The sequence below is a fragment of the Balaenoptera physalus genome (assembly GCF_965194825.1).
Source record: "Balaenoptera physalus genome assembly, chromosome: 11".
Classification (NCBI taxonomy): Eukaryota; Metazoa; Chordata; class Mammalia; order Artiodactyla; family Balaenopteridae; genus Balaenoptera; species Balaenoptera physalus.
In genome coordinates this window covers 29,297,955-29,314,713 of record NC_138896.1, presented here as the reverse complement: position 1 = coordinate 29,314,713, position 16,759 = coordinate 29,297,955, and the positions used below count along the sequence as shown (strand labels likewise).

Here is a 16,759-nt window from a genome sequence, read left to right as displayed (position 1 = left end):
ATGAATAATTTATAAATTACCGTTAACGCTGATTCATTCACTTATGATGTTCTCAACTCCACATAAAATAAGTGGCAGTCCTGAAATCCTCTGAAAAACAAAAAATCTGCCTCCTCCACTACCATCCAGGACCCATTCTGGCTTGTTTTCCTTTTGTGAAGAGTTTCTGTCTTCTGTTGACAAAGAGGATAGGAAACTTGGCCCAAGAACCATGAAACCAAATCCCAGGATGGCGCTCTAGAAACCAGTCACATGGAAGTGGACAAAACCAGAAAACCCCTTTCATGTCACTGACATGGGTGTCAAAGTGTTCAGACAGGGTATCTACTTCCAATTTCTCACTGAAAGAGGAACTCAAAGTTGCTGAGGGTTCTGGCTGTGGGAATTCTGTAGAGCCAGGGTTCCCAAGCTAAGGGAGATAAGCAATGAAATATAAAATATAACATAATAGATAAAATATAATGTAATATATCCCACCAACATAAGATGTTACCCTGCCATACTGCCAAGAAAGCCCCCTGAAGTTAATCAGGGGCAATAGGTTTCATATAGAAGCCTATGAGCTTGTGTAGATAGGCCCATGAACTTATATAGACCCACCCATGAGTATTAATTTCCAAGATGGAAATGAGTTGAGAAGAATATAATCCAAAACCTAGTCAGTATTTATACCTCTCCACCTCCAAATCCTCATTTCTTAAAGCAGAGACAATCTCAAAAGCAGGAGCCTCAGATTTACCCCCAATAAACTAGGAAATGCTTGTTCATCCTCAACGCTTGGAAGTCTTTCTCTATGAATCTCTAAGTACTTTTCCAAACACAAACCTTCGCTAATGTGCATGATTCACAGTTTAGAAACACTCAGGTTTTTAGAATACACTTTTCCAAGAGACTAATCAAAGAGTTATAACATGAGCACACAAACAAGGCAAGGATTAAATATACTCAACTACTCAAGTAACAAACACCTAATATTTATTAATAAATTAGTACACTTGAAGGCATTTTTCTGATATCAGTCCCTCACCACTACCCACAAACCCCACCCACACAAAAGGGAGTCCACACCACCTTTGCATTAGAATTCAGCAACTAAGCATCAAAGAGCACGTTTATAAATGGGAGCAGAGTTGCAAATATATCAGACAAGAGTTCTTACAGCTGCAGCCATTTTTAACTAAAGTGATTGAATGAAGGAAACCCACCAAGACCAAGGCCTTGAGGGCAGACCGGACCTATTGACTATGTGTGTATAAAAAACCAAGACGTCTTGTAAAGCAAAGCTGGACAAATTCCCTTTGGAAAAGGTGCCATTTGTCACCAGCACTTCAATTGTGACTTTCCAAAGTGCAGCAATATGTTCCAGAACAGCTCAATCTCTAAAAGTTGAAGTTCAAGTTCCTTGGTGGCCCAGTTGTCAAGCCACTCAAATAGCAAGTCATGATGGCTTGTGAGGATTTCATGTCTCCAGCCCAGAGCAGATGAGCGTAAGGGGAGCACATGTAATCAAGCATTCGACACGGTGTGAAAACCATACAATCAGCAACAGTGTGGTCAAGTTTCAGCCATAAATATGAACTATGTATGCAACAAGGCATGTTAAAAAGATACCTCAAGATCTAATTGCATTACAGTAACTCAATGGGGTCTTACGTCTCTTGAACCCTTAGGAAAATTCGTAAATGACAAATAATAAAATAGTAATAATAATAATAATAATAATAAAGCAGATGTGAATGTTGAGACATGAAGACAGCTTATAGCATTCACAAGATGCTATGACACTTTTAAGAAGTTAAGAGCCTCATAATCCAGTGTGTGGGAAAAGCCACACTGTATTTGTGATACATTAAGTGAATTTAAAGTGCACAGAACAATTTTGAGAATACATACGAAGGCAAAACAGAGAAAATATGGAACCTAAAAAAACTTCAGTGGTGGATATTCTGAAACAGTTGAAAAGGTTTATATGCTAACTTCCCAGGAGGGTTTTTAAAAAGAAAGAATGAACTCAAAACACTGGCCATATACTCTGTTAAACACACACACGCGCGCACACACACACACACACACACCAAAAAACAAAAATTAAAAAAAAAATAAGAATAAAAACGCCACCCTGCCACTAAATTGAGTAATTTCCAGAGTGCAGTATTCCTCGTGTTCTACAACAGGTCGGGAAGATGGCTATAAACAGAGTCCAGGAGGGTCTGGCTGGCTTCCTGGCTCTTGACTCCAATGATCTCAAACAGCCGGTCCAGCTTGTCCTCAGCCTGAGGAATCTCTTCAATCACCCGCAGCTCCTCGGGATTCAGGATGTGGAGCATGTCATCAAAAATAGGCTGCAAGTCGCAGGGGTCCAGGCGCACCTGTCGCAGCACTGTGTCCTTCTTTTCTGCAGGGAAGAGAGGAGAGGGGACAGCTGTAACGGGACTGTATTGGGGGACGGAGGAGAGCTAAGGTGACAGCGACCCTCTCCCCAGGCTGTCCCCATCCCACCCTGCAAGGTGAGGGAGTGAAGCTCAGGCACATTTTTAAACACCACAGTGGTTTTTACCGACGTTGTACATAAGATAACAAACAAGATGTGCCTGACAGAGATCAGACAAGGATCTGCTTATCTGCTTGAATGCGTTGTTGATGGAACATGACATTTGCCTAGACTCAAATGACGTCTCTGAAATTCTCCTAAAGCTCAGGAGAATGCTGAAATACTTAAAGAAACTTTAAAAAAACAAAAACAAAACTTCACTACTTTCCCCATCTGTAACATGTTAGTAAGCAAAGATATGAGCCCAGCCTTTCCCCTCAAACATTCCAAGTCAATAATCGGCTTATCTGACTTCCTAATTACATTGCCATATTTTAAAATTAAACTGCTAAGAGCAAAAGTACATAAATAAGAAAATATTGCTTATTGGGTCATATCTTACAATGGAGTGAGGAACTATAACTTCTATTACCATTTATAAAATGTATTCTCTAAAATATAATATGTAACATAAATTATAGACTAAAATATAAATCTTTATATAAGTATAGAGATAAATGAATATATAAAGTATAAAATATAATTATGTAAAATAGAATTATTTTATAAATATATAAAAAAAACAACATAAAATATAACCCTTTCGGTAAAATATAACCGGTGTCACCCAAACTAGGAAATTTCTAACAAAAACCTGTCATCAGTATAGTGTACATGCTAATTCCCTACCCTGCTATTCAAAACTGCAAGTGGCAAATTATTTACCGAAAGTACCAACCCATGATGTTTAAAACAGTGTTATTTGCAACCAAGCTTAGCAGAGCGAATTTTAACTTGAGTCACTAAAACCTCTACTCCAGACTCTCAAGATAAGTTATACTTTAAATCCCCGGATTCTGCAAGCCTAGTAAATAATTTGCACACACACAAAAAAAAAACCTGCCAGACTACATGTTATCGGACCTTCCCCGAAACACACACTCGATAGCATCATAAGGCTCAAGGGTGACCGATACTCCTGGACGCAGGCTCCCGGCCAGATGGTCCGGGCTGTAAAGATTTTCTAGACAGGTCCCAACTGGCTAATGACGTGGTTTCTCGCAGGTCAGCCTCAGCTCGGAGTCCAGGGCAGGTCATTTAGATGACCCAGCCCCTACTGGAATGGGGAACTGATGGAGGGAGAGATCCCACGGGCTCTTTGAGGGGAGGCTGAAGAATGAATGTGGGTCCGAGCCATCCGTACCTTTGGTTATAAAGGATCCGGTCCTGCTCAGCGCCGAGGAGCCGCTGGACGTGGAGTCACAGCGAAGGAGGGGCTCGGACTCGTCCACGAAGAAGCCCTTGTTCTTATCCAGCGGGGAGGGCTCCACCGTCAGGAGTGTGGAATTCTCAAGTTTCGGGTTGGGGCTGGCGACCGGGCTCGTGCTAAGCGGGCTAGGGCTCCTCGGGAGAGCCAGCTTGTCAGTTTCCAGCTGTGGAAAGAAACAAACATTTTTGAATTATATACTTCAAAAATTATAGAAACTGGGACTTCCCTGGTGGCGCAGTGGTTAAGAATCCGCCTGCCAATGCAGGGGACACAGGTTCGAGCCCTGGTCCGGGAAGATCCCACATGCCGAGGAGCAACTAAGCCCGTGCGCCACAACTACTGAACCTGAGTTCTACAGCCCGTGAGCCACAACTACTGAGCCCGCGTGCCTAGAGCCCGTGCTCCACAACAAGAGAAGCCACCGCAATGAGAAGCCCGTGCACTGCAACGAAGAGTAGCCCCGGCTCGCCTCAACTAGAGAAAGCCCGCGTGCAGCAACGAAGACCCAATGCAGCCAAAAAAATAAAAATAAAAATATAGAAACTAAATGGAAAAGCATCTGAAAAAGAATATACATATATGTGGATAACTGCATCACTTTGCTGTACATCAGAAACTAACACAAGATTCTAAATCAACTATACTTCAATTTTTAAAAAAATAAAATAAAAAATAAAGATAGAAATAATTTTTAAATTAAAAAAATTATAGAAAAAAATGAAATTAAAAGCCTTTCTTGGATGCTTTTTTTGGTTCCATTTAGTATTTTGTGGATAAATTCTCCCATTTTGAGAGTCCATAACTTACATTATTGCTAGATACACACACACACTTCAAAATGCACGAGAGGATATGTATGAACATTAAAAATTAGGAAGCATATGCACCAAGCTGTTACCTCACAGGAGTGAAACTGGGCAAGAAAGTGAGGAGGAAGATCTCCAACAAAAATATAATTTCGTACCGCTGGAAATGGTCTTAGATATTATCCAGCATATTCCCCTCTGTTTCGGGATGAATTATGTATGTGCCCCCAAAATTTGTATGTTGAACTCATAACTCCTTGTACCTCAGAAGATGACTATATTTGGAGATAGGGCCTTTAAAGATGTAATTAAGGTACACCTGGGCCCTCATCCATTATGACTGATGTCCTTATAAGAATAGATCAGGACACAGACACACAGAGGGGAAGCCATGTTGAAGACACAGGGAGAAGATGGCCATCTTCGACACGCCTAGGAGAATCAACCCTGCTGACACCTTTATCTCAAACTTCTAGTCTCCAGAATTGTGAGAAAATACACTTCTGATGTTTAAGCTTCCCAGTCTGTGGTAGTTTATTATGGCAGCCTTTGCAAACGAACACACCCTCTCTTTACAAGTAAGGAAACAGGCCCAGAGAAGGTAAGTGACTGTCTTTAGGGCACCCAGCCAGGAAGTGGCAGAGCTAAAAACTAAACCTTCTGTTTCCTGATTCCCATTTCAAACTAGCTCAGAAGTAAATAAAACTGCTTGAAAAAAATGAGAACAGGAGAACACCAGAGCAAAAGCAGCTGGAAGGAGAGAGGGAGAACCACCTCCTCTGGAGCCAGTGGATAGGCTCTTCAGGATGTAGGGGAGACCGTGAAGCTTGCATTCCAGGGCAGCGATCAGAGAGAAAATAACAAGAAAGCAAGCAAACAAGATGGTTTCAGATGGAGACAGTGAGCAGCCAGTGGAGGCTGGATTTTAGGGAGGTAAGAATCAACACAGGAAGACACTGCCACAGGAGTGGGCAGGTGAGGTGTAATCATGGCTTGTACCAGGGTGCACAGTGGAGATGGGCGTAAGTGATGAGTGGTATCACCCCATTTTGCAGGTGAAATGACTATGGCCCAGAGAGGGCACACAGACCCAGGGAGAAAGTCAGTGCTCAACTCAGGCCAGCTGGACATCTCTAGTTGTCCCTGTCATTTGACACCATACCCTAGAAATCTGGAGACACTGGTGGCATCTCCTACTCAGCTGACTTATATTTTTATTGGTTCTTCCAGTACAGAGGGAAATCTGGGAGCCAGGTGGCCAGATGACACGGGGCAGGTTGCAGACAGTGACGTGCGCTCTTCCCGGAGCTGTTAATCACCGCTCATTAGAAACCTCATGACTCGACTCCCACTTGTCAAGGGAAACATTTTCAAGTTCCTCAATCAGGAAGACATTGACCCTTGTTTCAAAGGATGACGTTCACCAGTTGTAAAACGCACAAAGCAAAGCACAACTGCCTCTTTTACAAGCTTTACGGCCTGAGAAATTCTTGCAACTGTGCAGATTCTAAAGGCCTCTGACATGGCAAATCTAATGTTCCGACAGCATTTTCCCTGTACAACCACCCACATCCTGCTTCTGCAGTCTTAAGGCTTGGATATCACGCATTCCCACCAGCCCGCTTCTGATCCACAGACAAGATTTATGGATACGCTTTTAAGATTTGAATTCATTAGGCCCTGGCATGCATGTGCCCCTCCTCCCTGAAAGTGCACATGGCCATTCATGCCAAAACATGTGTTTTATTCACTCAATTAGACAAAGAACACTTGTCTACACTCTGGTTCTCAGGGACAGTACATCGGATGACCCGGCCAGTCAATATAGTGCACTGTTCTTGCTTAAAAAAGAAATTCCTGCCCACAAATCACATGCCAACAGCCTGAGAAGTCCACCCACCTATTTCCTGAACTCAGTTCAAAACCTTCAATATTTAATATTCCCCCCAATTTTGCCAAAGGATATTATCAGTGGAAATTAAGTACATGACTTCTAACATAATTTGGAAGGCAGAATGCTGAATTGATGTTGTCCAATCGTTAACAGTGAGTCAAGTGAATGGGAAAATGCCACTAGGAATGGTTTTAGCATCTCCACAATGGAGCTCACAACCACAGCTAAAGCCAGAGACCATCTGACAAGCATCTTTCTAGAAAATCTATTCCTCTACCAAGTATAGATATCTGTCACTATGTACAGGATACACAGTAGCTGGTTGCATTCCAGATTTCTCTAAAGTTTTTCCTAGCAGGAAAAAAAAAATTTGCCCCTAGAAACTTACTTCTTTCCTCCCTTTACCTTACTATTGACAATATCCATCAAAATTGTTTTGCAGCACTGCACCTCAAGCATTGTGTTGTTACCTGTGATTTCTCTAATAAGAAATTGAAGCCTCAGGATGTGTGGAATAAATTAATTCTTTATTTTCTTAGTTCAGAAAGTTCATGGTTCAGTATTGAGTTTATAGCCAATAAAGAGCACTTATAATAAGATTCAGATACTAAAAAAGAAGACAAATGCTCTAAACAAGAAAGCTAGATGTCCACAGAAGTGGGTTGTATCCTCTTGGAAAAGATTTGAACATAAACTTATCAAAATAGTCACAAAAGAGATCCTGAGTAAATTAATTTATTCCTTTTTCTCCTTTAAGCTTCCCAAATTCTCTACAGGGCCATATTAACTTTTATAATTAGAAAAACAATAAATGTTATTTTTAAAAGCAGTCACCACTGATAAGTATATTTTCCCTCTGTTAACTGGAAAATGTGGCTGCAACAGCTCTTATTTATATTGGTAGCCAAGGAACAGGACAGTTGGAAAATCATCTACTTGGCTGAGCTCCTCTCTTTACTTTTTTTAAGCATTCACAGGCACAAAAGGACAACACTCCTCCCAACTTATTGTGGTGAAGCAAATATTAAGACTTAAAAGAAAGGCCTCTGGGAAAACTTGGCCAATGAAGGCAATGGATCCACCAGATAGTTGAAGTCCCTTTGGAGAAACTTGAAAAGTAGAGTTCTTTTTGCTCTATAGCCATGTGGTAACCATGCTAATTTAGAAGACTCATTTGAGAAATCAGGGTGAGACAGTTAAGACAGACCAAAAAGGGGGAGAAGGCCGGGATCATGAGGGGAGAGCTCTCTAAGTAACCCAAATCAGTACGAGTCTATTGTATGAACTTCAAGACCATGAAATTTATTTTGGCCAAATGAGCCCCAAATGTCCTCCTGATTAGCTTCCATACAAATACACTTTGTCCTTCCAGATACTGTATTTATTGGTCTAAACTGATAAGAAAAGAGAGATAAGTGGTTCACCTTACTGGACAGCTGAGTCATACCTAAAACTCCATTGCTGACCTGACTATTTTCCTTTTGGATTCCCAGAACCACTGAGTATGAGGAACCATCCAAACGGATTAGGTAAACAAGCTACTGATTAAAATTCGTGGGCTTGAATGCCTCTGGGCTACAGAGGTTTGAGCAGTATCGGTGAGGACAATGATATAACTTGTCCTGGGTTGCCCTGGAAAGAGCCATTTCCAGCTGTGTCCTTGCAACCGTCCACTCCTCCCTCAACCAGCTCCCCAAACTGACATGCTCGCTTTGGGTGTGCAATCAAATCACAACCTGAAACTGAACCTCAAAAATAACTCTCCTCTTAACAAATATACACTGTTATAGATAAAATAGATAATCAACAAGGACCTACCATATAGCACAGGAAACTCTACTCAATATTCTGTAATAACCTATATGGGAAAAGAATCTGAAAAACAATGGATGTATGTATATGTATAACTGAATGACTTTGCTGTATACCTGAAACTAACACAACATCATAAATCAACTATACTCCAATATAAAATAAAAATTAAAATAAAATAAATAACTCTCCTCTTTTAACATCAAACAAAATGCACTTCCCTGTTGACTGGCCTTTCCGAGGATGACACACTGTGGAAGGCTGAAATGTTTCTCCAGCCCTGGGGATGGTGGAACCATGGATGCTGAAGCCATTGTCATGGCGAGGGTGGTATATAAGTGAAACAAGAGTTTGAGACTACTTTGTTTCTCTCCTGTGATGGAACAGCATTCCTGAGGATACTCTGCAAACAGGAAGGGGTGGAAGACTCCAGCCCCAGAAGCCTTCTTTTCAGTGTGTTTCATGATCTTCATAGTCAACTCCTAAAAATCAAAGTCATGACAATCCTGGAACATCATGGCAAAGGAAGAAAGGAAATCTACCACTAACTAGCTGTGTGGTCTTAGAAAAACCGCACCCCTTTTCAGATCTGTTTCCTCATTTCTAAAAGAAAAAGGTTACTCTAGGTCATCTCTCTTCAAATGGTCTTATGGTTTGTCTCACTATGGCTCTTTCATTCTCCCCCTCCCCACCTACAGACCCCAACTCCCTTTCTCCTTCCAAGTTACTTCCACTGGTTCCTCAACTAAGGTTTACCACTGAGTTATTTTCAATTACTACCTAATTACAATCTCCCTGTGGTTGTACAATTTGTTTTCATAAAACTAATTAACAACTTTGATGCATCAGTGATCCCCTGAAATGAAGCCTTAATTACCCAGCCCTGATGCACCTTGCCAATCTGCTAAAATGGTTCAACTTAACCCCTTGGTTCCTGGCATCACCCAATCAGATTCCACAAGATCCTTTTCTCTCCCCTCTGTAGCCAGATATGTCTGATAGACTCAAGAAGAAAGCTCCTTACAATTAAAAATCACCTTCCTACTGAACTTTCCCTCCAGACCTCATCCAACACTTAAGAAAGAAGGAAGAATTCTTATGTTACATTTGTGAAAACTTCTGTCACTTTAATGATGGTTTTCAAAAACACATTTGCTAAATTCAATGGAAACTAATTGCTATTCCATCTGAATTGACCAGCTTGTTACTCAGATCCAGTAAACAAAAAGGGACTTTAAAAAATAAGCCATCATCAATACTCTGCTAAACAACTCAGCATGAAATATATGGAATCCATTTGATGTTAAGGTAGCTCTTATTAGCTCCATTTTACAGATTAGAAAACTGTGGCTTTAAGAGGTTTAAGTAACCTGCCCAAGATCACAGAAGCCAGGACTCAAGATCAGGTCTGGTCTAGTTTCCAAGTAATCCTCTTTGCTGAGTCACGTCACTTCCCTGTCTGGACCCACTGCATTTACAGAAATTGACAAACCCTGTAAACTCAATACAAAGACATCACAGGACCACAAGGGGCTGCCCTGGCCCATCAGCCAGGGTGAAGGGGCCAGAGCCAGGGTCTCCAAGGACCTGTAACTCAATGGCAGATCTTGCAACCCAGCTGGATGACTGCCCTGAGATAAAGATGAGAGATTATGTAATGAAACTTAAAAGCTTTTGCACAGCAAAGGAGACCATAAACCAGACGAAAGGACAACCCTCAGAATGGGAAAAAACATTTGAAAATGAAGCAACTGACAAAGGATTAGTCTCCAAAACATACAAGCAGCTCAGGCAGCTCAATATCAAAAAAACAAACAACCCAATCCAAAAATGGGTGGAAGACCTAAATAGACATTTCTAAGACATACAGATTGCCAACAAACACATGAAAAGATGCTCAACATCACTAATCATTAGAGAAATGCAAATCAAAACCACAATGAGGTATCACCTCACACTGGTCAGAATGGCCATCATCAAAAAATCTACAAACAATAGATGCTGGAAAGGGTGTGGAGAAAAGGGAACGTTCTTGCACTGTTGGTGGGAATGTAAACTGATACAGCCACTATGGAGAACAGTATGGAGGTTCCTTAAAAAACTAAAAATAGAACTACCATATGACCCAGCAATCCCACTACTGGGCACATACCCTGAGAAAACCATAATACAGAAAGACTCATGTACCACAGTGTTCACTGCAGCACTATTTACAATAGCCAGGACATGGAAGCAACCTAAATGTCCATCGACAGGTGAATGGATAACGAATATGGGGCACATATATACAATGGAATATTACTCAGCCATAAAATGGAACAAAATTGAGATATTTGTAATGAGGTAGATGGACCTAGAGTCTGTCATACAGAGTGAAGTAAGTCAGAAAGAGAAAAACAAATACCGTATGCTAATGCATATATATATGGAATCTAAAAAAACAGTACTGATGAACCTAGTGGCAGGGCAGGAATAAAGACGCAGGTGTAGAGAATGGACTTGAGGACACGGGTGGGGGGAAGAGGAAGCTGGGACGAAGTGAGAGAGTAGCATTGACATACATACACTACCAAATATAAAATGGATGGCTAGTGGGAAGCTGCGCATAGCACAGGGAGATCAGCTCGATGCTTTGTGACCACCTAGGTGGCGGGATAGGGAGGGTGGGAGGGAGGCTCAAAAGGGAGGGGATATGGGGATATATGTATACATATAGCTGATTCACTTTGTTGTACAGCAGAAACTAACACAACATTGTAAAGCAATTATACTCCAATAAAGATATTAAAATTAAAAAAATAAATAAAGATGAGAGATTTATGTAAATAACCAGACACTTCAACTGTGGCCAATAACTGTTTTCTATTAGAAAATATTTCCGATCCCAACAGACCAGTGACTATTTAAAAAAAAACACAAATTCAATTTCCACTAAAGGTTTATCTCAAAGGAATTACAGTCACAAATAAAGACATGACTATAGCTACTTAAGGATGATGATATTATCTGAAGCTTGTTTCCCCCATTCTCCCAGCTGCCCATGTAATCAAGATCAAATTAGATTTCATGACCTCCCATAGGTCCATGTAGGTATGTAAGATTGGGCTCTGATAAAAACGAGCACTTTCCTCCTTGCTATACAAATATCTCTTGATATCTGAATCTATGTGGTTCCTACCTTGAGAGAACAGGAATTCGGATGATAAGAAACGCTTTGTCATCCAAAGCTATGTGGTTCCGGGACTTCAGATCTACATGAGGGTTCAGATAATGACGGTTACCAGCCCTATCACAAAACATGTACCTGAATCTATTCAATTCCTAAGTTCAGATGCTAAAGAATACCTGTATACGATGATTTCTCCCTAAAAAAAATAAAACAAATACACTGCCTCCAACAGACAAGGGGGAAAATAGGTAGGTTTCTTTAAAGTTCCAGCTGATGGGGGACGATGACTTTAATTATTCTTCCGTGTGTGAATTCTTGTTCAATCCAACCCAGAGAAAGGGGTCTTAAGAAGAATAACCCAAATTTACTCAGCAAAATTTTTTGCAAACAAAAAGAAAAAAATTAAGAGGAAATTGAGAAGACGCTGATTCCTAAACCTTTAAAAGAAGGGTTATCAGTTATAAGAACTTTGGAGGGAAGTCTTAGAAAGAGGAATATGGGCTGGAAATATATACACACATATATAGATAAAGCAAAGATGTCAAAATATAATAGTTGAATCTAGGTGGTAGATTCTGGGTGTTTGTTGTACTGTGTTTTAACTTTTCTTTGTTTCCTAAGTCTTATTTTTAAAAGTTAGGACAATAAATAAATAAAAAAGAAGGGCTAAGGGCCAAATAACCCGAAGACAGAAATTCCCCAAACTTTTCCTAGGCTTCTGATTATTTAGTCTTTTGTTGACCTTCCTTCTTTCTTCTCCAGCCCAGCCCAGACCATAGGAAAGGGAAGCACCGAGGGGTTTCCATTGCATAAGTAAGGAACAGTGCTAACACTTAAACGTAAATCATCAGCGGGCAAGCGGACACTGCAGCGTTATGCTGTCTAGATCTCCCTGGGTTCACTGGAGGTCACGGAATGCAAGCAGGAACAGGAGTAGAATGCCAAGATGCCCTGTTCAGCTTCCCTGGGAACCCCTGCGCTAGACCACAGAGGCAACAGAGCTGAGTGAACATGGAGCTATATGCACTGCCCAGGTAAGCTGCAAGCCAACAGCAGAACCTGCAGAACAAACTCACCCCACCCTCAGGAAGCTCACAGGATTAACGTGACCAAAAACTGCCCAAACCACTGGGGAATTATTTTAAAAGACAGCCTGCACGCCCCCTACATCTGTCCAAGCACAGGATAATTAAAGAATTTTGTTTCAACTGCAACCTTACTTAAGATGCCATTTAAACATTAGCCCAGGCGAGCTGGCAATGACTGGTTTCTCCTTTAAGGACGTCAAGCCCCAATCAAGGCAGTTGTCCGAGTCCTGTGTGTACATGTCATCTGCTAATTCTGATCATGTCTAACAGTTCATTTCAATCCACCCACGTTTAAGCCAAGGTGCTGTTGGTGGCCAATCCTTGCCTAGCAAGAGAACTTAAGAGAACTAGGTGCACGGCTGGGCGGGGTGCAGCCACAGGAAGCCACAAGCAGTGCTGTGCAAAGCTGCCAAAACTGGTAAGAACCAGCTGGCTCCGGAGGGAGGAGAGGAGGGCGTGGCCACCAGCTGCTGGCACATGTGTCTGCAAGCAGTTCAGGCTGCTGACATCAACCGTAATGTTGCAGCCCTGAGCTGACTCACCGACTAGCTTTCTCAAAAAAGGAAGTGAGGAGAGTAAGTCAGGGGGCTCCCTGGGTTCAGAGCCCGAGCCCGCTCACACTCAAATATACCGCCCAGCTTTAAAAGAGCACAGCCCCATCATGACAGGAGGAGATCCTGCTGTTGGAAATGCCTCGGGTTTTCATAAACTTCACTCGATGAGACCTATTAGGAAGCCTTTCCCACAAAAAAGCCTTTGGACAATTCTAATCATGAAAAAAAGGTTGCAAGAATCATAAGCTTGCCTTAAGACAAGATAGAAGTATCCAACTATATAAAAGGAGGTCTTGTGCATTTCAAGTTTGCAAGGCACCTGTGTACTTAAGCTATGTACAGACACTTACTGTACAGTAGCTTTGACCCTTTATTTGGGCTACATTAATCTTACAGTATTTATCCACCCAACCCCAGACTGAGATACTGCTCCAAGGGGCCTTCAGTAGCTGCCAGTAAGTTATTTTAATGGCTGTCTTGAAGTTAACAACTGTTATAATGAAATAGTCTGCCTGGTGCTAAATAAAGCCTTTAGAATGTTTTTTTAAAAAGTGTGGAGGATAGAAAATAATTTCATGAAGGAAATGCATGACCTTGAAATAAGAAGGCTCAAGCCGATCTTTGTGACTCAAGTTTTCTGAACGTCCCAAATTAGATTAAATTAGTGTTGTTTAATAAAACCGTTAATTGGATTCATGCCATTAGAATTAGACTATACGTGGTACACAATGCCACAGGTACAAAAGGGGACCCTGAAGATACTTCCCCCTCACTAAACCCTGACTTTAGCTTCTCAGTACACAGCCCCCAGTGTTAACTGCTACCAATTCCCCGTGTATTCTTCCAGAAATGGTCTATACTTATACCAATTGGTAGGTACATATATTCTCCACCCCACTCCAGACCTTCTCTTTCATTTTTTACAATTTTTTTTTACAATATGGTGGCAATGTATACATACACACTGCCCTGTACCTTGCCCGTTTTTGTTTAAAAACACTTGAGGTTAGCACATAAAGAGCTGACTCACTGTTTTTGATAAGTGCATACTGTTACACTGTGTAGATGTTCCATAGCTTACCTAACCAGTTTTCTATTGAAGGGCATTTGTGTTGCCTCCACTCTTTTGTTATTAATGAGGGATACTACAATGAATACTTATACTTGCATCATTGTGCACATATGTGGGATGTATATAAGGATATATGTAGGATGGGGTCGGGAAGGGATGGATTGGGAGTTCGGGGTTAGCAGATGCAAACTATTATATAGAGAATGGATAAACAACAAGGTCCTACTGTATAGCACAGAGAACTGTATTCAATATCCTGTGATAAACCATAATGGAAAAGAATATGAAAAATAATGTGTATATATATATGTATAATTGAATTACTTTGCTGTACAGTAGAAATTAACACAACATTGTAAATCAGCTATGCTTCAATAAAATAATTTTTTTTAAAAAAGAATATATGTAGGGATTCCCTGGTGGCGCACTGGTTAAGAATCCGCCTGCCAATGCAGGGGGCACGGGTTCGATCCCTGGTCCGGGAAGATCCCACAGGCCGTGGAGCAACTAAGCCCGTGTGCCACAACTACTGAGCCTGGGCTCTAGAGCCCACGAGCCACAACTACTGAGCCCACAGGCCTAGAGTCCGTGCTCCACAACAAGAGAAGCCACCACAATGAGAAGCCTGAGCACCGCAATGAAGAATAGCCCCCGCTCGCTGCAACTAGAGGAAGCCTGTGTGCAGCAACGAAGACCCAATGCAGCCAAAGATAAAAATAAATAAAATGAATTTTAAAAAAAGAATATATGTAGGACGTATTCCTAAGAGTGGAATGTCCGTGGTCAATGGACATGTCCTTAGGTAGATGATGCCAGATGGCCCTCTGAAGGGGCAGGGCTGATGTACACACCCAATGGCAATGGATGCCATTCCTCTTTCCTCATTCCCTTCACAGTACAAGAATGGTGTCATACCTTTCCCTCTCTGCCAGTCTAAAAGGTTAAAGTTGTATCTCAGTGTAGGTTTCAATTTGAATTTGAGCAAGGTAAAAAAAAAAAAAAAAAAAAAAAAATCTGTATACCTTTAAGAACCTTCAGTATTTCTTTTCTGTGCATTGTCTTGTTCACAGACTGCCCATTTTGCTTTTGGATGGTTGGTTTCTTAATTAATTTGCAAAAGCTCTTCGTTATTAAAGGAAATTAACCCTATATTGCAAACAACTTTCCCAGTTATTATTTTGTCTTTGATTCACATATGGTGTTTTCTGGCTTGTATATATATTGTTAAGTAGTTGAATCTTTCTTCTATGGCTTCTGTGTTTTATATCATTCTCAGAAGAGCCTTACTTATTGTTGTGATTATAAACATAAAAAATTTCCTCCATCTTTTTCCCTAGTACTTTTTTCACTAAGCCATTTTAATGGTTGGTCACTCCAGCCTACCCCCATTTTAATGGTTGGTCACTCCAGCCTACCCCCTGACTCAGCCCAACTGTGGATAAATCAAAGTTCCTTCTGTAAAAAAAAAAAAAAAAAATTAATGAGGAATTCAGTAGTGACAGCTGTCTCTCCTAAGGAAATGGTGAGGAATAAGCGATTAAAACGTTGAAATTAACTAGTGTACAATAAAACCTACTGCTGACTGAGATACACTTCCTTATCAGTAAGTGTACATACTTTTGGAACTTGGGTTATAACAGATGAACAGACAGTCTCACAAATATAGGATGGAGAAGCTAGGCCAAAACTGAAAGGTATTAAGCTTTGTCTGAATATAAGTTTTGGCTTTAAAATAAAAAGAAAATATGATATCCAGCACTGGTAATTGATTGAGAAAATAAGCTTCTTTTCACAATATTGATTCTGATTTCCCTCCAATGCACATTTTGACAAAGCCAATAAGGGTGTGGATTAAAGGGGTAGAAAATGTCGTCAACTGATAGACACAGACTTTTCTGAATGTTGAGACACTGTGTCTCAGGAAAAAAAGAAAAGCCCACTGCAAGTCCTCTATGAGGCAGTCTCACAGAATGTATTCTAAAGTTTGGCTCACATACGCATCCCTCCTATAAAACTGCCAGCATCTTGAGGGATGATTCCCTGTTTTTGTGTTTTGGGGGGTGTGTGTGTATGTTTTCTTTTTTTTTTTTTCTTTTTTATACTGTTTTGAAAGGTTACTTTCCATTTACTGTTATTACAAAATATTGGCTATATTCCCCATATTGTACAATGCATCCTTGAGCCTGTCTTATACCCAATAGTTCGTACCTCCCATTTCCCACCCTTATATTGCCCCCCCACTGGTAACGACTAGTTGTGGTTTTTTTTTAATATCTTTATTGGAGTATAATTGCTTTACAATATTGTGTTAGTTTCTGCTGTATAACAAAGTGAATCAGCTATCATATACGTATATCCCCATATCCCCTCCCTCTTGCATCTCCCTCCCATCCTCCCTATCCCACTCCTCTAGGTGGACACAAAGCACCGAGCTGATCTCCCTGTGCTATGTGGCTGCTTCCCACTAGCTATCTATTTTACATTTGGTAGTGTATATATGTCCATGCCACTCTCTCACTTTGTCCCAGCTTACCCTTCCCCCTCCCCATGTCCTCAAGTCCATT

At 40.9% G+C, this 16,759-nt stretch overlaps 1 protein-coding gene across 1 annotated transcript in view; it reads right to left on the bottom strand.

Moving 5' to 3' along the window:
* Positions 1-958: 958 nt before the first annotated feature.
* Positions 959-16,759, bottom strand: part of TNFRSF21 (TNF receptor superfamily member 21) — a 65,431-nt gene continuing 49,630 nt past the window's right edge. Inside the window, exons 5-6 of the mRNA XM_082411680.1 lie at positions 3,735-3,963; positions 959-2,395 (exon numbers count right to left, since the gene is read on the bottom strand). Of these exons, the coding sequence (XP_082267806.1) occupies positions 2,166-2,395; positions 3,735-3,963 (459 nt within the window). The 3' untranslated portion in view covers positions 959-2,165. The remainder of the gene's footprint in view (positions 2,396-3,734; positions 3,964-16,759) is intronic.